The 26,094-nt window shown below is 30.9% G+C and overlaps 3 protein-coding genes across 6 annotated transcripts; 2 read left to right on the plus strand and 1 right to left on the minus strand.

The window, feature by feature from the left end:
- The first annotated feature begins 2,063 nt into the window (after positions 1-2,063).
- LOC107941615 (histone deacetylase 8) lies at positions 2,064-6,024 on the plus strand. 4 transcript variants are annotated; one of them, XM_016875347.2, is made up of 4 exons: positions 2,155-2,454; positions 2,524-2,562; positions 2,707-3,107; positions 5,608-6,024. In XM_016875347.2, the coding sequence occupies exons 1-4, from the start codon at positions 2,199-2,201 to the stop codon at positions 5,908-5,910; spliced, it is 999 nt and encodes a 332-aa protein (XP_016730836.1). In that variant the 5' UTR covers positions 2,155-2,198; the 3' UTR covers positions 5,911-6,024. The 4 variants fall into 4 exon arrangements, with proteins under 4 accessions (XP_016730703.1, XP_016730901.1, XP_016730836.1 ...); XM_016875214.2 differs by having other exon boundaries at positions 2,064-2,454; positions 2,524-3,107; XM_016875412.2 differs by lacking the exon at positions 5,608-6,024 and adding an exon at positions 5,037-5,507 and having other exon boundaries at positions 2,149-2,454; positions 2,524-3,107.
- A 645-nt stretch (positions 6,025-6,669) lies between these two features.
- On the minus strand, positions 6,670-9,744 carry LOC107941860 (apoptosis-inducing factor homolog A). Its single transcript, XM_016875509.2, has 4 exons — positions 9,361-9,744; positions 8,343-8,599; positions 7,618-8,069; positions 6,670-7,100 (listed from the first exon to the last, which is right to left on the minus strand). The coding sequence occupies exons 1-4, from the start codon at positions 9,468-9,470 to the stop codon at positions 6,843-6,845; spliced, it is 1,077 nt and encodes a 358-aa protein (XP_016730998.1). The 5' UTR covers positions 9,471-9,744; the 3' UTR covers positions 6,670-6,842.
- Positions 9,745-18,743: 8,999 nt separating this feature from the next.
- LOC107941430 (serine/threonine-protein kinase Nek5) lies at positions 18,744-24,886 on the plus strand. Its single transcript, XM_016875026.2, has 14 exons — positions 18,744-19,238; positions 19,340-19,406; positions 19,504-19,569; positions 19,704-19,750; positions 19,864-19,909; positions 20,004-20,084; positions 20,160-20,202; positions 20,359-20,408; positions 21,143-21,224; positions 21,309-21,358; positions 21,704-21,777; positions 22,083-22,134; positions 22,216-22,866; positions 22,954-24,886. The coding sequence occupies exons 1-14, from the start codon at positions 19,141-19,143 to the stop codon at positions 23,986-23,988; spliced, it is 2,442 nt and encodes an 813-aa protein (XP_016730515.2). The 5' UTR covers positions 18,744-19,140; the 3' UTR covers positions 23,989-24,886.
- The last annotated feature ends 1,208 nt before the right edge of the window (positions 24,887-26,094 follow it).

Here is a 26,094-nt window from a genome sequence, read left to right on the forward strand (position 1 = left end):
ATATTTTAAAATTTAACTAATTGTTAACGTGACATACACATGGACAGTCATGTGCATGGCACATCAACAAAAGTAACAAACGATAACTTCTCCATATATTTTGGAAGATTTGACAAACAATACAAATTTAAGGACTAAAATAGGTAAAATATCAAATGAAAGGCTAAAATAATTTTTTTGTAAAATTAGAGAGCCAAAAAAATATATATATATTTAATTTGTCTAAAAAGTAAAATTTTGATTACGCTAAACCAAAATGGTCAACATATCCTTAAAATCGTTTAAAGAATTCCACTTCTGCTCTAACCGATCACTTCCTTTTTGTTTTTCTATTTATTTTTTTAATTTATTTTGGGGTGATTTGATAAATATTACAAATTTAAAGACTAAAAGAGACAAAAATTAAATGAATGACTAAAAGAACAATTTTTTTTATATAAAATTGAAAGGTAAAATAATTTATTATATCCATGAAGCAAAACATTCATATACCCTTATTTGATGATTATGGCATTTGGAAGCCATCACATATGCATATGTATTTTCTCTTAAAACAGATTCCTAAAAGAAGATTTCGAAATCTTTTAGAATTCATCCTTCGTGTCCTCGTATCTCTAATAATTGCATAAATGGGTCATCTATTCTTCTTTCATTTGACTTTTAATCCTTAATTGTTTAGGGGTTAAAAGTAATAGATGACTTGAATGTCTTATGTGACATAAAAATATACGACTTGGATAAAAATTATTGGTAGGAAAGGCTATTTAGATAATGATTATATGTAGCCTGAATTATTACTTTGCCTAATTCACGCGTAATATCAAATTTAACCCTCATTGTTATATATTTTGTCAATTTAGTTTTTATCATTTTTTTGAGTTAAATTAGGTCTTTGTTCTTTTTAAACAGTCAAATTTAATCATCAATCTTTTAAAAAGAGTCAAATTATTTCTTTTTAATAGAAATACTGAATAAAATATTAAAATTTTAAACATGGCAACTCACATATACTTCATGCTTTTTTTTAATTTTGATTTTTTAAATATTTTTATAATTTTTAAATTATTTGTCAATGTAGCATATAAGACAAATAATGTTATATCAACATAGAGTCCATTTAGACTACCAGGCAGGTTGCATTTAAAAATTGATGTTTTAGTCAACAATTTTCGTTAAAAATAATAATAATCGACTCTTTTTTAAAGGTCAAGAGTCAAATTTAACAAAAAAGGAATAAAGTTCAAATTAACAAAAATAAATAAATAAATAAACATGGACAACTAAATTTTACTACCTCACCACAAGTTTTCTACAAATAGAATAAAAGGTTAAATCACTTTTGGGGGCTTCAACCTAGTAACTATTTTAACATTAGGGCCTTAACTTTTTTTTAGTCCAAGGTAGGCCTTAAACTTGACAATTGTTTTCACATTAAGGCTTTAAATTCAGCAATTATTTCCAAATTGGGACTTAAACTTTTTTTGTATTCAAGTTAGTCTTGATATTTCCCTGAAAACCCTAAAGTCTAGGCCTATGGTAGACTCAATTGTCTCATTCAAACATCAATATAGGAACAATTACCAAGCTTAAGGATTAACTTGGACAAAAAAATTTATTCAAAGCATAACTTTGACAAAAAAATTCAAGGCCTAATACAAGAACAATTACCAAGTTAAAAAATTCAGACCCAAATAAAAATAATAATTATTAAGTTCAGATCTCAAAAAATGATTTAATCCTAAAATAAATATAAAAAATAGACTAGAATAACTTTAGATAGGGATCCAATGAAAAGGAATCATATGAAACTGTGATTCCACATTATCTCTATCACTTTCTAATAGGAGAATGACAAATCAAAATTTTCTTTTGATTTTCAAATTTTTCCTTTTAAAAAAAAATTCAAATCCAACTAAAAATGCTAAAAGTCAGGAAGAAAAATCTAATTTGTTATTCTTCTATTGAAAATGAATAAGGATGACGTGGAATCATAATTTCATACAATCTTTTCTCGTGATTCAAGTCGAATATAAATATAAGATTTATAAGTGAGTCTAGGCCTTTGTGAATTATGCCAAGGAGGCCCAAGATGAGTTGGACCTTGGCCGAGTTAAACCCAAAGAAAAAAAAAGGCATAAAAGAGGAGAAGAGAAACAAGTGAACTCAGCTACTCATCGTGAGTTCCCCAAATCAGAAAAATGTCTGCTCCCTCAACATCTTGTCGAATCGACGTGTTTTGGCACGATGGGATGTTAGATCACGACACAGGCAAAGGTGTGTTCGATACAGGGATGAACCCTGGTTTCTTGGAAGTGTTAGAAAAACACCCAGAAAATTCAGACAGGATTAGAAACATAGTTTCAATCCTCAGGAAAGGACCCATCTCTTCTTACATCTCTTGGCACTCTGGTTCACCTGCAACTATACATCAGCTTTTATCTTTTCATTCTCAAGGTACCCTTTTTTTTATTTTTTTAATTTGACTTTAATTTGCAATTAATTTGGGTTTTTTTTTTGCCCCAGAATACGTTGATATGTTAATTGAAGCTGATAAAAATGGTGGTAAGAAAGAAATTTGTTGTGGAACCTTTTTAAACCCTGGTTCATTTAATGCTGCACTTTTAGCTGCTGGTACTACATTATCTGCTATGAAATATATACTTGATGGCTATGGTGAACTTATTTATGCATTGGTTAGACCCCCAGGTCACCATGCTCAACCTACTCAAGCTGATGGCTATTGTTTTTTCAACAATGCGGGGCTTGCTGTTCAATTGGCTTTAGATTCGGGTTGTAAAAAGGTTTTGGTTTTGGATATCGATGTTCATTACGGTAATGGGACCGCCGAAGGGTTTTACCGGTCGGATAAAGTCCTTACGGTTTCGCTTCATATGAATCATGGTTCATGGGGTCCTTCTCATCCCCAAAACGGAACAGTGGATGAACTGGGTGAAGGTGAAGGGTTTGGGTATAATTTGAATGTGCCTTTGCCGAATGGGAGTGGTGACAAGGGATATGGGTATGCGATGAGGGAGCTGGTTATCCCGGCTGTTGAGAAGTTCGAGCCGGATATGATGGTCCTGGTTATCGGTCAAGACTCGAGTGCTGTAAGTTAATCCTTTTGTTTCTAATCTAATATTGTGAATTTCATTTAGGTTGTTTGTATAGACGTAGCATCTTATTGTCTTGCAAAGAGTTCGATTGAGTATTAGCTCGATTAGTATAGATATTGTTGTCAATGTAGGAGGATATGGATTCGATTGTGCGGAAACGCATTATCCTCCTATTTATGATTTGAGAAGTAGTTGTCTAAAGGATAAAACGGTTCATGTTTAAGAGTGAGTTTGGATAGGCAGTGGGGTGCGGTGCAATGCGTTTAACTCACTGTTTGTCTTACACTACAGTATCACTATAGTTTTTAATCTCATCGCCACCAATGGCGAAACTAGGGGGTTGGCAGGGGCCCCAGCCCCCCCCCTAAAATGAAAAAAATTTCCTACGACCCCTTTAAAATTTTTAAAATTTTAAATTAATAAAGGTTTAACCCCCTAAAAATATAAAATTTTGATTTAATCCTTTAAAATTTATAAAGATATAGTTTATTAAAATGGTAGAATTGTATTTTTTTCTATCGTAAAAATTATAATTTAATTTTGGCCTCACTAAAAAAATTATTTGGTTTGGCCCTTGTCGCCACTGTTATTTTTACACTAATCGCAAGTAAACGCACTGTCCATCCAAACTCACCTTAAAACTGCTCGTATCCACAGTTTCAAGCCTCAATGTTGAATGTTGTTTGTTTAGAGCTTGTTTGTATAGAAGTGGCATATTATCGTCTTGCCAATTTAAATTGCCTTGAAAGAGAGTAAATATAGGACTTTTTTTACTCAATTGATCCAAAATAATTAATTATTTACAAAAATGATTCAAGTAAAAAATTATGTATGTAAATGACTATTGATGTCATCTGACAAATTAATAGCATTGTCCCCTCATCAATAGCCAATCATCGGCTTTTTAAAAAAAATAGTTTTTTTTAAGTATCGCCACTATGTTAGGCGGCATTAGTACATATTTTTTAAAATACTTGTTAAGAATACGGGTATTCAAGGAGTGAAAATAAAATTTTGGTGTCGTCGGTGTGTCAAGCGGCACCGGTCAATAAATTTTAAAAAATAAAATAATTTTTTGTGTCATTGATATGTCAAGCAACACCGATGAGAATTTAAAAAAAAACACCTGAAATTAAACAGTTGAAATAGAAAAAAAAGTTCAAAAAAAAATAAAGGAGAAGCCCGTGACCGATGCTTGTTTCATAAGTGATTTTAGTCTTCTTGACTTGTAAAATAGAGATATGAAAGGGAATGGAATATTTGTTATTCTCTGTCGTTTCTCATATTTAATTCTCTATTTTCCATATACTTTTTTTTTATATTCAAATTTCCTTTCTTCTTCTCAATTGAAAATCGTACTCAATAGCCACTGATGTCATCATTTACGATGGCCTTTTGTGCCGATTTTGACACCAAAGAAGAGACTTCCTACTCCTCGTTGACTTCTATGGTTCAGATCTCCTAGTAGCCGACTTCAAATCTTTTAAAATGACCAAAGCTTTGTACTACTCTTTTTACAATGGTTTTTCTTTGAATATTGTTGGTGTTGCCTGACACGATGACGGCGCCTAAAAAATTTTAAAAAATTGTAACAAGTGTTGCCTGACATATCGGTGACACTATTTTTTTTAATTCCCCAATGCCACCTGACAAACCGACGACATCTATTAAATTTTTCTTCTTTTTTTCCCACTGTGAATATGTGAATATCTGTATTTTTAACTAGTATTTTGAAAAATACATACCATCAATGGTGGCACCTAAAAAAAATATTTTTCTTTAAAAAGCCAATGTTTGGCTAATGATAAGGGGATGGTGCCGCCGTTGTGTCAGATGGCATTGATGGTCACTATAGAGAACAAGTCATTCCCGTACATAATTTTTGACTTGATCATTTTCATTAATAATTAATTATTGTGTCAGTTTTTGAAGCTCAATGTTGTCTATCCAGAGGTGGCATGTTATCCTCCTGCAAATCGAAATTGCCTTAAAAGAGTAAATATATGAAAAAACCGAAACATATGAGGGGCTGTCTAATGGGATAAAACGGTTCGTGTTTAAAACTGCTCGTATACACTGTTTCTGAGCCAGTTCAAAGCCGAATGTTGTGAGTTTGAATCCTATCAAACTCTACCAAATTGTTCTTACACAGTTCAAAGGCTCCATGCGTATTTGCATATTCTGATTCGATGTATCGTGATATCCATGCTTTTTAGCCGATTGAGTTTTAGTTCAATTGGCATGACATTATTACCAATGTAATAGTACGTGTATTCGAGTATGTTGAAGTGCATTATTTTTCAATTTATGAGTTGGGATGGACTATGAGTGATTTTAGACATTTTGTCAGAAAGAACAAATATTATCAGAATTTATAATGTACATATTTGCGTATTTTGGTGTTGGTCATAGTGATCTAGCAGTAATGTAACTAGACAAAACCCGAAATCTCTATCACTTTACAAATGTTGTTTGTTGTAAATAATTGTGGCAGTTTGATCCAAACGGAAGGCAATGCTTAACGATGGATGGTTATCGAGAGATTGGACGGATGGTTCGAAGATTGGCGGATAAACATTGCGGCAGTAGGCTACTTATCGTCCAAGAAGGCGGATACCATGTTACATACTCGGCTTATTGCGTTCACGCGACGCTAGAAGGTGTGCTCGATCTTCCCCACCCTTTGTTGTCTGATCCTATTGCATATTACCCTGAAGATGAGACTTTTGCTGTAAAAGCTATTGAAGCAATTAAGCAGTTCCAAATGAAAAATGTGCCAATGTTAAAGGATGTTTGATTCGAGGTTTTCCGAAACCAGTCTTAGTTTGTACAATTTAGTCTTTTGAGGGGCTACTTCGATGGTTATGGGTGTCGATCGACAAATTTGACTCAAGGTTTTGATTGATCGTAAGTTTATTCTAGTGTTTTTTCAATAGAAAAAAAATCGCTTGAGAATGCATCACCTCAAGCAAACCGCTAATAACTGTATCGTAGTCCCACCATCTCTTCCTATCGTCACGGAAACTAAAACCGAACATATTAGATAACTAAACTAAAACCAAACACGCTAGAAAATCAAACTACCAACATGACCACGGCAAACTTTTATTTATATATATGTTTTCACTTGGTAACCACCGCAACAAGCTATTATTATAGTGATTTTGTCTTTATTTATTTTGTTGTTAAACAAGATACTTATATTGGAGTTAGATTGTTTTTGCTCTTTCTACTAAATCAAAGAGCAAATTAATCCTTTTATTAAAAATTTCTTCAATTTTTATTATAAAAAACTAGTCTAGCACATCACGTGTTATTGTTTAGTTATTCTATCAACCACATCAGTTTTTAATGATAGTGAATGAGATTTTTGACAAAAAAAGATTAATTTAATTTTTAATCTAACATATAAGAATTAATTTTTTTTTTTAGTCGAAGGGGCAAAAAACCAATTTGACTAATACCAAGGACCTCCATAATACTTTTACTTACAACTTGTCTAAATAATTCATTGCAAAAGAATTGAACTGTACTAACAAATAAACATACATGCCCCTACCATCAAATCTTATTGAGAATCTATTTAAAAGCACAAAGCAAAACAACATACAAATGAAACAGCCAACAGAGGGGTGCAAAAAATGTGAAACATTATAAGCAAAAAGGAATTAAAGGTGGAAATGAGGAAATACAATGGCAAATATATATGTGTATGTGTGTGTGTGTAGCTTAAGGTTCTAAACCCAAATTCTTTCTAGTTCTGCCTACAAACATGTCTCCAGATTTGATTAAGCCGGGAATACGCCCACCGACGGTTGCAAAAGGAAATTGGGCAACAGCGTGTTTCCTTCCGAGCGAAACCATTGCAACTTCCGGACCAGGTTTGTACACGGACATTTTGCTTTCTTTTCCTCCGCCCATCAACAGCTTCAAGTTTTTAGCAACCAAATATGCATGATGTATAGCCGCATGACCTAGTTTGAGTTCCTGAAAAAAAAAATTCTCTAAAATGTTAAAACTATTTTGGGAAGCAAGAGATTATAGCAAGTAACGAGACACATTCGGTACATAAAAACAACCACATTCACAAAGCGGACATTAAAAGAGAGCCTATATGGAAACACAACACATATGTGTTCGTTATTAGGGGTAGTTCCTCCAAAGGATCAGACTAATATACAAAAGGAATTAGTAATCTCTTTTAGAAATTGAACGTGTTCGATTTTCAACAATCACGATTATTCACACAGCATCAACAAGACTGATTGAGTATATATTAGACATATATAGCTAATCTTCCATGGAAGAGTGCTCGTATCAGGAAATAGACTAAAACAAGCAAGTGAAAACGGAGAGAAATCTGTCAAACTAGAATCTCGAGTTCATTATCCTCTTCTAGTCAGGTGAAACTGAATATTTATAAGCAACCATCAACCTCTACAAATAACATACTGGCCTATGCAAATTCAACAAGATTATGATTAAAGTTCGGGATAGAACTTACCGGAACATCAGTGATATCTCCAATTGCAAATATATTACTGCGACCCTTCACCCTCAAATACTCATCAACCTTCAACCTTCCATCTTTATCTAAGTTAGTCTTCAATATAGTCTCATTAAGCCATGCTGTAGACAATGGTACTCTAGTACAAAGGAAATGACAATCCGCTTTGATACTTTCTCCAGTCGAGGTTCGATATAGTTGGCTTCCATCCGAAGCTGATTTCAGATCAACTGATTGCTGTAATTTTACATCGACTTTCTTTGATCTCAGCAAACTTAAACCCTTATCAGATGCCTTTGGTCCAATGTATTCCAGCAACCTTGGTCCTTTATGAACCAGTGTAACCTTCTTATCGGGAAAGTCTGTAGAAATTTCTCCGGCAAGTTCAACACCAGACGGACCTCCTCCGACGATCAAAATAGATCGAGCAGATTGTATCTTTTGATTTTCTGTCAGCATGTAAGACAGCAAAAGTAAATTAAGCAGAACATAATCCCCAAAAAACAAACAATATAACATCATTTTGTATGTTGTTCTTTAATTCATCATATCATCATACATAACAATATTCGCTGTAAGACGAGACATATCAGAGTCTTATACCTAGCAGTGTTGAAATTCCATAACATAAGTGAAATCCTCAATGATGCATTATGTTCAATGACTCGACTACTAAACAACACTCGAGTGACAAGGTCTAACAAATATAGTTTTTTTTTTACCTGCATCATAGTAATGAAGTCTCTCCGTCTTACTTACGGGAACATTATCACTATGCCCAGTGGCAATCACAAGATAATCATAACCGATATGTTGGCCATCGGCAGTCAATACTTCGTTTTCAGTAATGTTTATTGCAGTAGACGTAATGATACGTCCATTGCTAAAGAAATCTCTATAGTTCACCACCGCTCTTTCCGCAAATGACGGTTCCACCTTACTCCTTAATTGTGCCCATTTGATCTCAAGATACTCCTTCCTGAGATTAAAAACAAAAAACCCTTCAATTAATCACACTCTCCATGGCAGTTCAATCAAATTCTCAGCACTATTTTAAAAAACTTGCTAAAAAGACCTCTCAGTCCCTCTCGTTTTTTAAATTAAGCAAATTGCTCCCTCTCAAAAAAAAATCAGAGCAATTTAATCCTTATCAATTTCTAAAGTGAGTAACTAAGGACAATTAATCATGAACTTAATGTTTTCGATCAATTTTACATGATTTTGATTGGTATAATAACAAATTCAGCCCTCAAAATTTAAGTATTCTGTCAATTTGGTCCTAATTTAACAAATTTATCCCACAACATTTGTGTAGATGTTGAGGCTGAATTTGTTGATTTTTATAGAATTAAGGTCAAAATGACAAAATATGTGAACATCAAAGGCTAAATTATGTACAATTGATAAAAGAAATTAACGCTGTCATTAATCCTTACAGATTAAATTGCTATATTTTTTTATAGGGAGGACCAATTTGCTTAATTTCAAAAAGTTAAGAGGGACTGGAGAAGTCCTTTTACAAAAAAAAAAAAAAAACTTTCGTAAACCCAATCCTGCATAATGCATATACGCTACTTTCAATCCTACACTATTTTAAAAAATAAAACAAACCCAGAAATTAAAATCGGTTGCTGGGTTCATCAGACATTGAATTTCAAAGTTTTTTTTCTTAAGAAACGAATCGAAATTGAACAAAAACAAATCATTTCAAGAAAAAAGAAAAAAACCAAGAAAGCTTACGGGTCGATAAGCGTAAGATCAGCATTGAATTGAATAGATCTGGCGAGGATAGAACCGGCAATCCCACCGCCGACAACCACTACCCTTCTTTTTGATCCACCGGATTCCATAATTTCTTAAGTTTTTTTTTCTCTTTTTTTTTTCCTTTTCGTTCAGATTATAGAACAAAAGGGGGTGGGGTGGTGCTCAATTTAAAGCAATAACTAATAATATACTTGGCATTGGGACGAAGCTCCCATTAGAGGGAGAATTCGTCGATCTTGTTGGTAAAGAAAGGGGGTTTAGAGTCAAACGTATGAAAGATTTGACTTCTTAGAAATTTCATAGTTTCTAGAGACTTATGTCATTTTGAAGATGGATTTCGCAAGCTCATACGTAAATTTGGTTACTTTCAAATAGGGATAATGTCACATTTGGTACATATACTTTCATAAAATGTTTAATGTAGTACTTCTACTTTAAAAATATCCAATGTGGTACCTAAAACAATTGGTCTATTGGTACCTATACTTTCATAAAATGACTAATGTGATATGTGCTTTGAAAATGTTCAATGTGATACCTGAACTATAAATATGTGTATTATTTAAACTTGTATTTTCATAAAATATTCAATGTGATACTTATACTTTGAAAATGTTTAATACGATACACAAACTTTCAATCTATGTATTATTATGGTATCCGGAGTTAACTTATCTAGTAAATATAAACCAACCAATGAAAATTTGACATGTGAATTTTGTTTCTAAATCATCAAATCCACATGAAGTGAAAAGATAAATAAAGTAAAAATAAAAAAAACTAAACTTATTAAAAAAAACATCAATTTCATTACTTGATATTTGTCTCGAGGAGATTTGAAGAGTCGAGTAGTAATAGGGTTGGGCTGATAGTTTTTAACTCGAAATTTCTTCAGTTTTTTTAAAACCTTCTTTCATTCTTTTTCGAGATTTATATGAGTCAATATTTTTCAAAATTTATCTTGTTGAGTTTGAATGGGAAGTTAAATAACTTGACTTCGATTACCATTTTCTTTTTGTTTTATTTATCCTTTCACAAAATGTTATGTCATTTATGTGTAATTGATGATTTGGAAAAACAAAATTCATTGGCTAGGGCATTAACCTCAAGCACCAAAATAATACACAGATTGATAATTCAGGTATCACATTGAACATTTTCGAAGTATAAGCTTCACATATTGATAGTTCATGTACCACACTGGATATTTTCAAAGAACATGTACTACATTAGACATTTTATTAAAGTATAAGTACCAAATGTGATATTATCCCTTCTAAATTTTTTCTAATTTTAATTTTTTTTAAATATTATCGGATATTTTCAAAGTACATGTACTATATTGGACATTTTCTAATTTACCTAATTTTTTTTAGATTCAATTTAGTACCTAAATTTGTCAAGTGTTATAAAAATTACCCCAAAACACTAACGATGTTGGTTTTTTAATGAGGAGACAAAAATTATTAATGTATAACTGACATGTAATCGATGACATGAAATTTAATGGCAGAAATGATTATATTTATTTGGATTTTCCTACATTTCACTAAGAACTATGCTCAATTATTACTTTTCATCTGGGCAAAGATTATTTTCACTATTAATGGTAAAAATGATTCAAGAGCAACGATATGCTTAAAGTATAGTCAATCATACATTAATTATTTTTGCTACCTCATAAAATAGATAAAAAACTGTTAATATATTGAAGTAATTTATATAATGTTTGACAAGTTCAAGTACCAAATCGGATCAAAATAAAATATTAGGTACCAAAGTAATAAAAAGTGTTAAGTTTAGGTAATAAATTGGAGTATTAGACCCAAAAAAGACAGTATCAAAATAGGAATAAATGTCAGGTTCATGTACTAATTTTGAAAAAGAAAATGTCAAATTCAAGTACTAAATTAAGAAAAGAGTGTCAAGTTAAAATACCAAATGTTGATGTGATTCAATTTGATATTTTTAATTTTTAATTTTATATTTTGACACAAACAATAATTTTAATTTTAAAAAATAAATTATATCAAATTTACTTATAAAATCAATTAAAAATAAAATATTAGTTTCTATATTTTGGGTCCAAGATTGGTCCAATGGACTGTGGTTCAATGGGCTTTGTCATTGGTTTGTTTAAATTTTATGTTTTTAAAATTGAGCTATGGTTGAAATTCTAAGTTAGCATCGAAACTTTAAGACATTATAATTGAATCTTCAAAATATCAATTAAATCTTTCTATCTGTTGATTCGTCAACTTGGATGATAAATGGTAGCTTGAATCTAATGCAAAGCATATTTAAAATACGTGGATCAATTTTAAATAAGTATATACTTATTGCATGAACAACATAGATCTAACTTACTAAAAAAACTAGTGTTGCTGAGATTTAAGAATAGTATTTTTTTTAAACATCGTATCCATATCATTCATGCAATAAAATACATATTTGCTTGAAATTCAACTCATTTATTTTAAATACGATTCATATTAAATTCGAGTTAATTTTTAACTCCCAAATACTAGCTAAACTAATAAGAATTTGATTAATAGGATATTCATACTAATAAAACTCCATTAACACCTTTTTTTTTATTTAAAATCTTATTGGATGGTAGGGGAATAGCTATTTATATAGTTTTATACAATGATGTTTAAACCAGACTGATTGGATCGAGAATTAGTTGAAGTATTGATCTGGAAAAAAGTTTTGAACTGATTAGCTTGAGAATCAATACGAACCGATTGAATTTTTTTTATTTTTAATCAAACTAGTTGAACCGACGAGTTGATAATCTAATCGGTTTGACAAGCAATTCAGTTTAAAAAAAAACATTAGTTTTATGTTTTTTAAATGATTTACATGATTTATGGTCCAAAAATGGTAAATTTATGTCTAGCATTTTAAAAATTGCAAGTTTTTTTTTTTGAAGAAATAAACAACTCATTACATTAAACTAATATAAAACAAGAGCATTTCTATATGTATTAGACTTCAAAAGATGTAAGAGTTTCCTAGGAACCTCTTCGAAAACCTGAATGTTATGGTCCTTATCAGTTGACATTTTAGCTAGCGAATTCGCAACTCTATTATCCTCCCTTGGAATATGCTTAATTCTCCAATATCCAATATCCAATATCCAACGTATTGTAGCAATTGAAGAATCCTGTTAGCCAATGTTGAATTCGAATTTACCAATTGGCTATCTTGAATGGTTTTTGTATGAGAGCCAAGCCATCTAAAATCCTCTAGAACTCAGCTTCAAACACTGAAGAAATCCCCAAATAATGTTTATATCCAAAGATTCACTCTCCATTTAATTTTCGCAACCCCCCTACAAAAGCTATGTTAGAATTCAGATTAATTGCTCCATCAATATTTAAAAGGCAACAATTACATGACAATAGACGTATTAGTGAAATTACACCCTCCAATTTATAATTCAATTTAATTTCCTCCAAAATAGAAAATTTATAATTTAACCCTCTACTGAATTTCAAGTTAACACAATGATAAATTTATATTTAAATTCTTCCAAAATTTTATAATTTAATTATTATCTCACCTCCAAATTTTGATTAAATTTAATATTTATTTGACAAACAAAAATTCAACCATTAGACTTGTGTTTGAATGAAATATTTTCAAGCCTATGATTGATAGAGACATATAATCAAATCTAATAGTCAATTTGTTAATATATTAATAATATAATAAATTAAAAAAACCATATAAACTAATTATTCTTAGACTATAGCACAATTATGTTGAAATATCAATTAAAAACCTATAATTAACTCAATTATTAAAAAAAATTGAGTTATTGAAGTTTACATTAACTCAATTAAGGAAGATATTTTCCACTTGAATAATCTCAAACATGTGATGCTTAACCATTTATTACGGGTCAATTACACATTTGTCTCTCAATTTATTGTTAAATGGTCAAATTTTACTATTAATCTTTATATTATATTTTAAATCAATTTTAGTCATTATACCTTTCGAATTTTAAAATTTTAATACAAACCCCAAAATTTAGCAACTAAATCAATCGTGTCAAACTCTGCTGTTAATTCATAAGTATCAAAATCCTTTAATTACTATGATTCCAATGAATACGGTAAAACTTGACAGTATTGAACACAACCAATAAGTATCGAAGTAATCTTTAAAAAAATTATACGTATTTTGTTAAATTAAAAATTTGAAATAACCCTAAAAGAAATATCCATTATTATGTGAACAAAATCAAATATATTTTTATCGCAAAATGACAGTTTATATTTATGTCACTTAAATATCAAAGAGCTCTAATTTGGATTCAATTTTTTTAAACAATTTTATTATATATTTTGATCATATATGTTCTTTATAACATAATATTTATAATTACACATAGCCTCTCCCCAACCTATTTACTCACGTGCTCCTACTTATGCCAATCGAGCTGAGACTTAATCGACCTATTTTTAAAATATAATTAAATATATTAATACAAAATTAATATTAATATCTTTTAAATGATGAAAATAGAAATTCAATTGTTGTGTATTTTTGAACCTGGCCTGACTAGAGGTGTTCATGGGTTGGGCTGTGCCCAAAAAATTTCAGCTCGTGTCCTAGGCCCGTCCCGACCCGAAATATGGGTCTGAAATTTTGTCCATGCCTGGCCCGGGAAAAAATTTCTAAGTCCGGGCCTGGCCCAGCCCATTTTTTAATAAACATCAAAAATTTATTTTAAAAATAAAAAAAAGTATTTTAAAAATATTTTAAAATTAAAAAAATTAAAAAATATATTTATTATATTCGGGCTAGGCCAAAAAAGTGGTGCCCAAGGCCTGGCCTGTTTTTTTGTCCAAATACATATTTCGAGCCTATATTTTTACCCAAACCTTCTCATATTTTGGACAGGCATCAGGCCAGGCCGGGCCGCCCTGCCCATGGATACCTCTAGGCCCGACCCATTTCTGTGTCACCTGTAATAACATTTAACAAGTGAAAAGATCACGTGACCTGTTTTTTTGTATGTTAGATCCAATTTGTGAACTTTATTATTATTATTATTTTTTTGGAAGTTTCCAAATGGACTTCAGTCAACATAATAATATTTTTTTAACTTGTAAGAGAATTGTTTTATAAAGGACAAAAATAATTAGAAAAGCCAAAAAAAAATGAATCATTCTTCAAGTATAGGCACGTGAATATCAACTCAAATAATTTCCAATTCTTTTATTATTAATAAAAAAAATTATTGTCACTTTTGTCTTAACTTGATTGGTATGAACATTGTCGTCAATATAAAAGTATGTGGGTTCAAGTACACTGAGGTGTATTATCATCCTATTTATAGGTTGAAGAGGAGCTATGGGTAGTTCTAGTTTTAGTTATAGTTCTAGGCATTGTGTCAAAAGAGCGTCTATGATCAAAACCTATAATTATGGGTAAACTAAACTCAAGGTCATTAATTTATTAGCAATTTTATGTTTTGGTCACTCAATTTTAAAAAGTTACAAAATGGGTCACTAAACTATTCAAAAGTTTTCATTTAAATCACTGAATTATCTAAATATTTTTTTATTAAGTCAATGGCCTATTAGTTTTCTTTAAAAAGTTCAGTTAGCTAGCTCCAAGAGATGATTTGGTGATTTGCATGGTGAATCAGTACCCATCGACGAGTATAAGAACATACCTTAGATTTAGTTGATTTGAAAGACAGTTTCAGAGATCTGGAATGAGAGCTTTCTATTGGTGCAAGCGGTGCAAATAAAGAAGGTCGTATAACAATAATTTTAATAGCCCAATGACTTAAATGAAAATTTTCAAATTGTTCAATGATTATAACTTTTTTTAAGTCAAGTGTCTAGAACATAATTTTACTAATAGTTTAATGATATTAGTATAGTTTATCTTAAAATTATTTAATTACATGTTTTGTTCACTAATTAGTACCAATTAAACGTACAAAATTAGGGTTTCGTTGGCCCGATAAAAAATACTATAATCACGAATAATATTTGTTTGAATAACTATAATCAGAATTAAATATTATAACAAACAAACGGACCGATTATCAAGGGTGAGGGGAGAGAGGCTCTCCCAAAATAGGAAATTCCTACTTTAGACCCCTAAAAGTTCATAAAATTATAAGTTAATATATGGTAAAATTGAAAGATGCTTGAATTATGATTTAATACCAAGTCAATACAATAATAAAATTGTTTTTTAGCTCTCATAAAAAATTCTAACTTCGCCCCTATTGATTGCTGAATACTAAAATATATCTGAAATTAAACCTAATTAAATCTAAACAACAGTATGGGAGATTTAAATCAAAATAAAATTTGGAAAAAAAAACACACATGTTAGGTCAGGGAGGGGAAGCAAAGCACATGGGCTTAAACAATAGTTGCATTTTCAATCAGTGGTACAATATGAGCTTTCAATTTCAATTATTTACTTTTTATTTTCATTTTTTGGATTTTTATGTAAATACCCCAATCAATCATTGTTTCCAATTTTGTCAACTCATTGGGATTTTTACAACTTGCTGAGAGCTGGGGTCAAACTCTTTTTTGTTTCATCCTTAATTTTTAAGTGTTTTTTTTTGAAATAATAATTTTATATTAGGAAAATTTTCAGTTTATCCGTGAATCAGTTGAATCAATTGATCTGAATTTCATAATTTTTAATATATTTTATTTTTATAAAATTTTTATAATTTATTTAATTAGAACGGAATAAATTGATCGGACTGATCGGACAAACGATGATTTAATCGGTTTAACCTTTTCGCTCCATTGATTCTAATAGCAAATGTTTTAAAATTGTATTTTAAAGTTATTATTCATAAATAGGATAAATCTCAAAACTATACAAAAACTTTAGTCTAACGTATAGTTTTATACATGAATTTTGATTTCATTTAATTCTCACAAATTATTAACAAAATTATTGATATAACATCATTTTATGTTTACATATTGCATATAGAAATAATTATATTTATCCAATATAAAAATAAATTGATGCAGTTATTTCTTTAAATGTGTATAATTGAGTCAAAATTAAAGTTTCAGATATACATTTAAATCACAATCACAGTTTCATGTGTATAATTGCATCAAATTAAAATTCATGTATCAAATTGCATGTTAAATCATCATTTATGTATAATTTTGAGATTTATCAATTGATATAATAGAATATCCTATTGAATGAAAACAATGAATAATTAATATTTAAAAAACAACCAAATGCACTATTTAGCAAAAGCCATTGGTATCAACAATTATTTGTTGTGTATTAAAAAAAAAATGGTCGATTGAGTATTAGCTCAACTGATATGGGTATTGTTGTCAATGTAGGAGCACGTGAGTCTGAGTGCGCTGAAACATATTATCTTCTTATTTATGGGTTGGAGAGAGACTATAGATATTTCTAACTAATTTATCAAAAGAGTAAATATGATCAAAACCTATAATGAGATTGTTTAAAAAAGTATTTATAAGACTTAATCAAGCCAAGTATTCCTTATTTATTAATGAATTATTTTAAATTATATTTATTTAAAAATTTAACATTTTACAAATAATATAATTTATGAAAACAAAATAATATATGTTATTTGTGTGAAGTGATGGTTAAAATTCTTATTAGATATTCGTTTGGCACCGACTCAAATCCGGTCAGGGCCATCTTTTACTTCTTAATATTGCAAAATTAGAGGTATTCAAAAGTTAATTAAATTAGATGTAAACAGTAAACAAATTACCCAAGCAAGATGAGAGTTCCATTTGTTAAACTCGAAAATTTATTTTATTATTTAAAATAAAATAAGTTATATTGATATTTACATATTTTATAAATATTTAAATAATTTTTATCAAATAAATAAAAATTCAATGCTCTTGGTGAAGAATTTAAAGATATTCAACTAAATAGGGTAAACAAATTGAAAAATAGTAGTACATCATTATAGTAATAGAAATAAATGGTGACATTAAATGTAAAAAAAATCAATAAATAATTATGAGCCTTTGTTTTGCCCTTATTAAAATCCAAAAAATAAAAAAAAATAACATGAAAGAGATTTTTTTAAAGAAAAATAATAATTATATTAATTATTGAGTCCCAGCCAGCTGGTTCTGTCGGCACAGAGTATAGCATATTCCCACAAGCTTCTTCTGCAATATCGATCATACTCCCACATAATAAAATAAATGTAAATTTTATTAAAAATTAATTCAATATAAAAAATAAAGTTATTTAAGGTCATTGGATTACATTTATTTACCCAATAAAATATTTTAATTTTAACTTTAAATTTAACTATTCATAAATAAAAATTAAAGTTTTATTTCTCGACTTTAACGAGAGTTAGGGTTGAGTATTGATTTAAACCGAATCAAGCGTAAATGATCACTTTTCTTTTGTAGGTGATTGTGCTTTACATTGCAATTCAACGATAAAATTAAATATTCAAATTAATTTTAATTTTTTAATCAATTTATTTATTTTTTAATTATATTAAATTATGATACATTCATGATGATGTGATTAAAAAACAAAATTATAAATATAAAATGTTTATAAAATAATATAAAAATCAAATGAAACAAATAATGTTTTTTCTTTCATTTTTAATATAAAAGTTATAAAAAATTCTCAAAATAAAAGAATTTACTTTGTAAAAAATAAAATTTTAATTATTCTTATTAAGATAAATTTATGCTCAATTCACTAGTAGCACTAAAAAATTTATGCTTGTGAAAATCACAGGTTTAGAACATAAATATGTGTTTAAAAAAACATATAATTGAGTTTTAATACGATTGATATGAGAATTGTTGCTAATGCAGGAGGACCCATGTTTTCCTATTTATGGGTTGGGAAGGAGCTATGAGTAGTTCTATTAATTCAAAAAAAATATGTAATATATAATAAATAATGAAATGTATGGGTTGAAATTATTTTATCATAATAACACATGATATATGTACGATATTACGAAAGGTATTCTCAGAAGTCTGGTTGACATGTGACAGCAACTCAATAAAATTTTAGTTGAGCGATAAAATAAAAGTTTTTCTAATGCAATTTAAATCCTACCGTGTATATATATATATTTATTTATTTATTCACTTTTTTAAATAAAAAGACTAAAACACCCTTGAACATAAACTGAAAAATTAAAATATCTCAAATATAATATTATTTATTTTAATTTAAAAAATAATTTCATAATTTACTAATGAAATTGATGTCCAGTTGATTTATGGTAAAAACTTTACTAGTTTTAATAATAAAAAGAATAGATAATATAGATCCACCGAATAGCAGCTTTCGGATGAAATCGGACGGTCCATTTATTTTAATCAACTCTCTCTTTTTACAAAATTCGTAACTGAAAAGAAATTTCGCTCTTTTTTTATTATTTTAAAATTTCCTGCCATTGAGTGTTGTGAAAGAGAGCAAGTTTTAGAAACTCAACAACAGCAATGAAAGGCAAAGAGGAACGTAGACGAAGATTTTCAATAGCTTTAAAGAATGTTCGTTAAAACTGTTCATCATTCGGTTATTGAAAACGCATTGGCAGCAGCATTGGAATTGAAGTTAAGAATCCGGCAATGGTTTTGAGATCCGAAGAAATTAAAATTTCAAGACGAAAATGAAATGATTTTTTCGTTTTCTTTTAAGTTGCTATTTTTTTGTTTGTAATATTAAAAAAGATCGAGTGAAGAGTTAAAAGCAATGGAGTCTCGGATGGATCATTACGAGATCATGGAACAGATCGGTCGTGGTGCTTTCGGTGCTGCCATTCTTGTTCATCATAAATCCGAGAAGAAAAAGTAAATTTTTTAAAGATTTCTCACTTTTTTGAAAATTTTAGTGAAGTGTAACTTTGCTCTTTTTTTTTTTTGAAAAATTTTGGTATTAATTTTTTTTTCAGGTATGTGCTGAAGAAGATCAGATTGGCGCGACAAACGGAACGTTGCAGGAGATCTGCACATCAAGAAGTTAGTTTATTATTCAGAAAAGGAGAACAATTTAACCTGTAAATAGAGTTTAATTTCCAATTTATATAAATTGGTCTTTGAAATTTGTGGAATGTAGATGGCGCTTATTGCGCGGGTTCAGCATCCTTACATTGTTGAATTTAAGGAAGCTTGGGTTGAGAAAGTAAGATACCGTACTTCTTTTCTTTTGCCTATGAATCTTGAATAAAAATTGAACTTCTACTAGTAGCTTGTTAAGTACGTGACTGCATTTTCTAGTCTTGATATCGAGTTATTTATTTATTTATTGTAATGTAGGGTTGCTATGTTTGTATTGTTACTGGATATTGTGAAGGTGGAGATATGTAAGTTTCTAAGTTGAATTGAGAACCTTGATTAGGTCTTTTTTTTTTTTTTGAAAATTTTGCAATTTTTGTAATCTGTCTATATTGTTTGTTCTCTTATTCCTTTTTAACAGGGCTGAATTGATGAAGAAATCAAATGGGGTGTATTTCCCTGAGGATGTAATTGAATTTCTCTATATACCCCTTAATTTTACAAGTTAGTTTCCTGAGTTACGATTAACAGTTAAAAATGATGATCATGAACACTGTACAGAAACTTTGCAAGTGGTTCGCACAGCTGCTTCTGGCAGTTGAATATTTGCATTCAAATTTTGTTCTGCATCGCGACCTGAAGGTATGTGTGTAAAATTGGATTAGTCTTTCTATCACAAAATTATTTATGGACTGATTTATTGCACTCTCTTGGTAGTGTTCCAACATCTTTCTTACCAAAGATCAAGATGTACGCCTTGGTGAGTTTGTCTTCTCGCTTTTCTTATTGGTTTCTTACATGTTCTCTATCTTTTTCCTTTTTTTTTTGTCATCGTTGAGTTATATCTGATATTCTACTTGGTTGCATATGTTGGGATCATTATCTTAAACTTTCTTTCTGATCTGTACTGGTTTAGGGGATTTTGGGCTTGCCAAAACTCTGAAGGCAGATGATTTGGCTTCTTCGGTATGTAATATGTTAAATGATCTTTAATAAACCTTTTCTCTAGAAAATCTTTTTCAACCATCTCCAAGGATGGGAAAGAGTTTTTCTTTCGCTATTGTTTTCTCTTCCTTTTCTTCCTACACTTGGTTGATAAGCTAATCCTATTTAGCTCAAAATAAGATATTGTGTCTGTTTGCACATGCCTCAATGCTGCTGTATATTTTCTGAAAGACCTTTCATGGTAGCATAGTACTCATAAAGTAGCTTGTTCAGTACATGTTCCATCCTATCAAGGTTGCTCTCTCATTTTAATATGCCGAGGAACTGATATTGTAATAATAAAAAGCATCAAATTGAACAAGCATAATGTCTGCCATAGCTTGCAATTAAACTTCGTTCTAATTTTAATCTTATCTGCTAAGGATAAATTGTTACTAAATTGTCAAGTGAGAGTTGTAATAAGACCGCGAATTTAACTAAACAATCACTTTTTAAGTAAAGAACTAAAAACGAAGAAGAAGAAAGATACTGTTGATACGCAAGTGTTTCAGATTGAGTGATGGATGACCCAAATACTCTGAAATGAAGAATACATACAGTATTTAACTTCATTATTTTTCTTCCATAACAATATCTATTGAGTTATATTTTGTAGTCATTTGCATTGGATATCATTTTCCATTTTTGGTTATTCTTCCTTGCATGAATGTGCCAGGTTCCAGTGCAAGTTATTAATTGTTTTGTACATGGCTCAGGTGGTTGGAACTCCCAATTACATGTGTCCTGAATTGCTTGCAGATATTCCTTATGGTTTCAAGTCTGATATCTGGTCTCTGGGTATGCCTTTTAATGAGTATGCATTTGATATGTGCAGATCTTTCTTTTTTCCTTTTTTTTTCTAAATTGCTTCTTCTTGAACAGGCTGCTGTATTTATGAGATGGCTGCTCATCGCCCTGCTTTTAAAGCTTTTGTAAGAGTTCTTACAGTTCTATTGGTTGAATCTTTGCCTTATTTTATAACCTATTCTGGCAAGTAGCATGTATTTCATTAGTTAACATGTTGAACTAGGAAATTGTAATTTATAAGTTCTTTTTCTTACTTTTATCTTATATTGGATTTTTCAGCTAACTCTTATAAAGTTTGTGTTCTATGTTTCTCTCGTTTAGGCAATGTTTTCAAAGTATATGTTGTCTATTTGTCTAGATTGATGTTATGTCCTTAGGAAATTTTCTAAGACTGATACTTTTTGCCTCCACTAACCATGTAAATTATACAAATCTAATTCAGCTAATTTCTATCCAAATTCTTGTTCTAGGACATGGCAGGGTTGATAGGCAAGATAAATCGTTCCTCTATCGGGCCTTTGCCTTCTTGCTACTCTCCATCTTTGTAAGTCTTAATGCTCATTTTAGAGCTCGCCGTTATGTTTTCATGATATCAAGTATTCTCTCCATGATTTTTCAAACTCCTACTGAACTTTTTAATGCCTTAATATCTCTTCATTGTCCTAGTTCTCTATCTTCTTTTATATATATATATTTTTATATTTGGATAATGTGCAAATCTTTTAAATCAAACTGTGTCTTACTAATGTATGAAATTTGAAACTAGTTTCATGGAAACTTTAAAATCCCAAGGGACTAGGTAATCTGTATCTGTGTAGTGATAAGCTTTTTTTAATGTTACACATGTAGGAAAACACTTATCAAGGGCATGCTAAGAAAGAATCCAGAGCACCGACCCAGTGTAAGCATTTCTTTTCGCCAACTCTAAGAATTCTCCACATGGAGGATTCAACATAACAATTTGAATTTTCACCTTGTTTAGGCATCGGAACTTTTGAAGCATCCTTATTTGCAGCCATATGTTGATCAGTATCGTCCATCCTTCAGCTGTCCAACGAATTGTTCCCCGGATAAGCGTATTTCTTCTGGTCGAGATAATAGGAAAAATATGGCTGAGAGTCAGAATAGTAATAGTTCATGTAGTGATAAAGATAGTTTACCTTCAAGTGACAGAAACACTGGCACTATGGTTTCAAATAGTAATAGTAAGGCCACTGACACAGATTCAATTTCTAATGATGATGAAGGGACTGAGCCTCACCCACCGAGAGAAGAGGAGAATGGCCCCGTTATTTTCTCTGGCAAAGTTGATGAAAATGGTACGAGAAAACCTTCTCATGCAGAACAGGGATCTAATGTTCAGTCAAAGCAACCAAAAACCATCAAAAGTATTATGATGGCTTTGAAAGAAGGGAAAGTAAGAGAAAACGGTTCCCCGATAAGCGGTAGCCGTGCAAAAGCTGTAGGTGGCTCGACTCGAAGAAATAATGTAGAGGCATCACCCAAGGTTCTCAAACCGCCGCCATCAACACTTGTTTCAAAATCTAATGCAGATACCATGACTTCTGCTTCAGCGAAATTACCGTTAGATTCGGCAAGAAGGATACCAGGATCCCACCATTTGAAGCACCAGGTATGACTTGGGCTTGACTGTTCTATTATTAATTTCATTCATTATTGGTATATTCACTTATTTTGCAAGTGTTTTTTTTCTCTCCAGTCACATTTAATCGAATTCTCCCCGAAGACTAAACCTAGACATGAAGGGATTCCTCCCCCTGTGCCTGGGAAGCATGTTGCTGAAGATGGACTATCTTCTAATCCTCGGCTAAGAACTCCTCCTTCCAATGTTGCAAGAATATCATCAGTTATGGGAAGAATGAAGCATGCAAGAACTGATGCTTCAGATGGAGCACTTAACATGCCAAAGTTAGGATCAACAGAGATAAACCCGGGTGGTGAAGCTGTTCCATGTCAACTGCCCTGCCATACAAATGTTTCCATGGAGGTCACACAAGAGGTTGAGATAGCTCCGACTGGTGCTAGCAAAGGGGTGGAAACAGATAGCAACAACCCTGTCTCATCTTCGATCTCAATTCAAGCAATTGAGATTTGTGACCATGCAACAACCTCTTTTATTGACATGACAGAACAGACACATGATCATGAGATAACCACTGGCATAAAGAGCTTGGAATTGCATCCAGCATCTAGCTCACCCGCTTCTCTGCAATCAAAGATACCTGAAAGAGAAAGCCTTGGGCAAGATCATGAATCTGTCATGTGTTCAACTGAAGAATCTGTTCCAACCCAGGATCTTCTGCATTTTGCATCAGCTAATGAAAAAGTCGGTTTAAGTGCCCTCTTGGATCTTCCGGTCCTGAATTCTGAAGAAATATCTGTTCATAAAGATGCTAGTGCTGTAAGCAGGACAGTTAGTACGGATGATGCTCCTTTAAGCAGGACAAGTAGCAGGGATGTGTCTATAAGCCGGCCAACTAGTAGGGATGATGCCCCTTCAAGCAGGCCAAGTAGCAGGGATGATGCCCCTATAATCAGGTTGGGTGTTGGGGAAGATGCCCTTGTAAGTGGACAAACTACCGGAGAAGATTGTCAGATAAGCAGCTCGAGTAATGATACAATGCTCCATTCGGATGAAACTGTGGCAAGCAGACCTTGTAGTCGACATGATACAATGCTCCATTCGAATCTTTCTTCAACATCCAGTGGTGATGACAAGTTCACTGTAATGTAGCTTCTCTCATCCATGGCAGAATCTACATCTTGCATTGCCTCACCAATTTCATCTATCCAGAATAATTCACAGCCAGATAAAGAAACAAATCCAACCACAACATCACGTCCTCCGGTATTTGATAATGTTATACATGTTATAAGGCACAGTCGCTTCCGAGTTGGCAATGAGCAGCCAGTGATGGAAAAAGTAGATACAGGTGTCCAAAATGTGGATGTTGGGAAACTCATAAATGTTGTGAGGGATGAATTAGACACAAGAAACGTGACAAGGCCAATGAACCTCAAGTCATCAAATGTTCCTGATTATCCTGGCATTATAGAAATGGATGTCAGGAACTCCATTTCTTCATCTCCAAAACTGGATTCACCAGACCCTACGAAGCCAAGCTCTTCTCTAACAGAAGAAGAGACACCAGCAAAGGAAACGTTGGATATCAAGTCTTTCAGGCAAAGAGCAGAGGCACTCGAAGGGCTTCTCGAATTATCCGCAGAGTTATTACAACAGAACAGATTGGAAGAGCTCTCGGTTGTTTTGAAACCATTCGGGAAACATAAGGTGTCCCCAAGGGAGACTGCTATCTGGTTAGCCAAGAGTCTTAAAGGACTGATGATCGAGGATAGCGGACGAAGTTCATGAAATACTCTTCTTCTTCATGAGGTACGCTTTCATTTCCCTTGCCCATTCACATTGTTAGAGCTGCTCCTCTCCTTTCACTTCCATTTGATATTTTAAACATACAACAACTAGGTCATATATTTTTCACCTCATATTATTATTCTTTCGAATGCATTTTGTTATTGTACATAGTCGACAATACTTTATTACAAATAAGAGAATTTTTTTTAACAATAATTGTAGTATCTAGTATGGACATTGTTACCTGCTTTCACTTTTATTTATAAGGACTTAATTGAACAGTTTAGTTTATTTATTAATTAATAAGATGGTGACTAATCATTAAATTTCAATTAGTTTAGTGACTAAATTGAAAAAATTAAAAATTTAGTAACCAAAATAGCAAGCAACAGTAACCATTTCAATACTTTACCAGAAAAAAGGTGGTGGTTATTGGTTCATCGGGGAAGATGACCGGCGGTCCCAAAATGTGCACCGTTGTTTGAGTTGTTATATTCATTGTTTTATATGTTTTTAAGTTACTTTTTTTTATAGGGCTATGTTTTATAGTTTTTTAAAATTGATACTCATTGTATTTAGATATTGTTTTATTCGAGCTTACTTTAAATTGTAAAAAAAGGCAGATTGAGTCTTATTTTGAATGATATCAGTATTGTTGTCAGTGCAAGAGGATAAAAGTTTGAGCTCATTGAAGCGTATTTATCCTCCTATTTAAAGGTTAAAATGTGTTATGCATGGTTCTAGGCATTATACAAAAAAAATTATAAAAAAAGGTAAATTTCACCAATGTCACTAAACTATTAGTAGATTTACATTTTAATTACTTATCTTCAAAAAGTTATAAAATGATTATTAAAATATTAAAAAATTATGAAACAATTTTGAATGTTACAAATTTGAAAACCAAAATCAAAGTAGCTTTCTTAACAGTCAAGTGACTTGAATAAAAACTTTTGAATAGTTTAATGACTTAAATGAAATATTTCAATTAAATTAGTGATCATTTTATAACATTTTAAAATTAAATGACCAAAATGTAAATTTAATAACGATTTAAAAACTTTAGATGTGGTTTCCCTTGTAATATTAGTGCCCATCAAAACCCATACCCTAAAATAGATTCATTTTCCATGTTTAATTCAGATCTTTTATGTATCTATATATCTAAATAACGTGTACCTTTAAAATATAATATTGAAAAAAATTTTAGTTAAAATTTAGATAAAAAGAAATTAAATTTTTATAACTTCATAATTGATACTGTCAAAATGTAATCTATACATTCTCAAATCTTTTGTATCTTCCTAACATCACATCAAATTGTAATAAGAATCCATTCAATGCTTAAATCATCAACCATTGGAAAATATGAAAAGCCAATAGGGTTTCTTTTTTATACAAATAACTTTAAAAAACAAATTAATTAAAAATTCTAAACGAAAAATTATTTAAAAAAATAATCCGTGT

This window comes from Gossypium hirsutum, chromosome D13 (assembly GCF_007990345.1).
Source record: "Gossypium hirsutum isolate 1008001.06 chromosome D13, Gossypium_hirsutum_v2.1, whole genome shotgun sequence".
Taxonomy (NCBI): domain Eukaryota; kingdom Viridiplantae; phylum Streptophyta; class Magnoliopsida; order Malvales; family Malvaceae; genus Gossypium; species Gossypium hirsutum.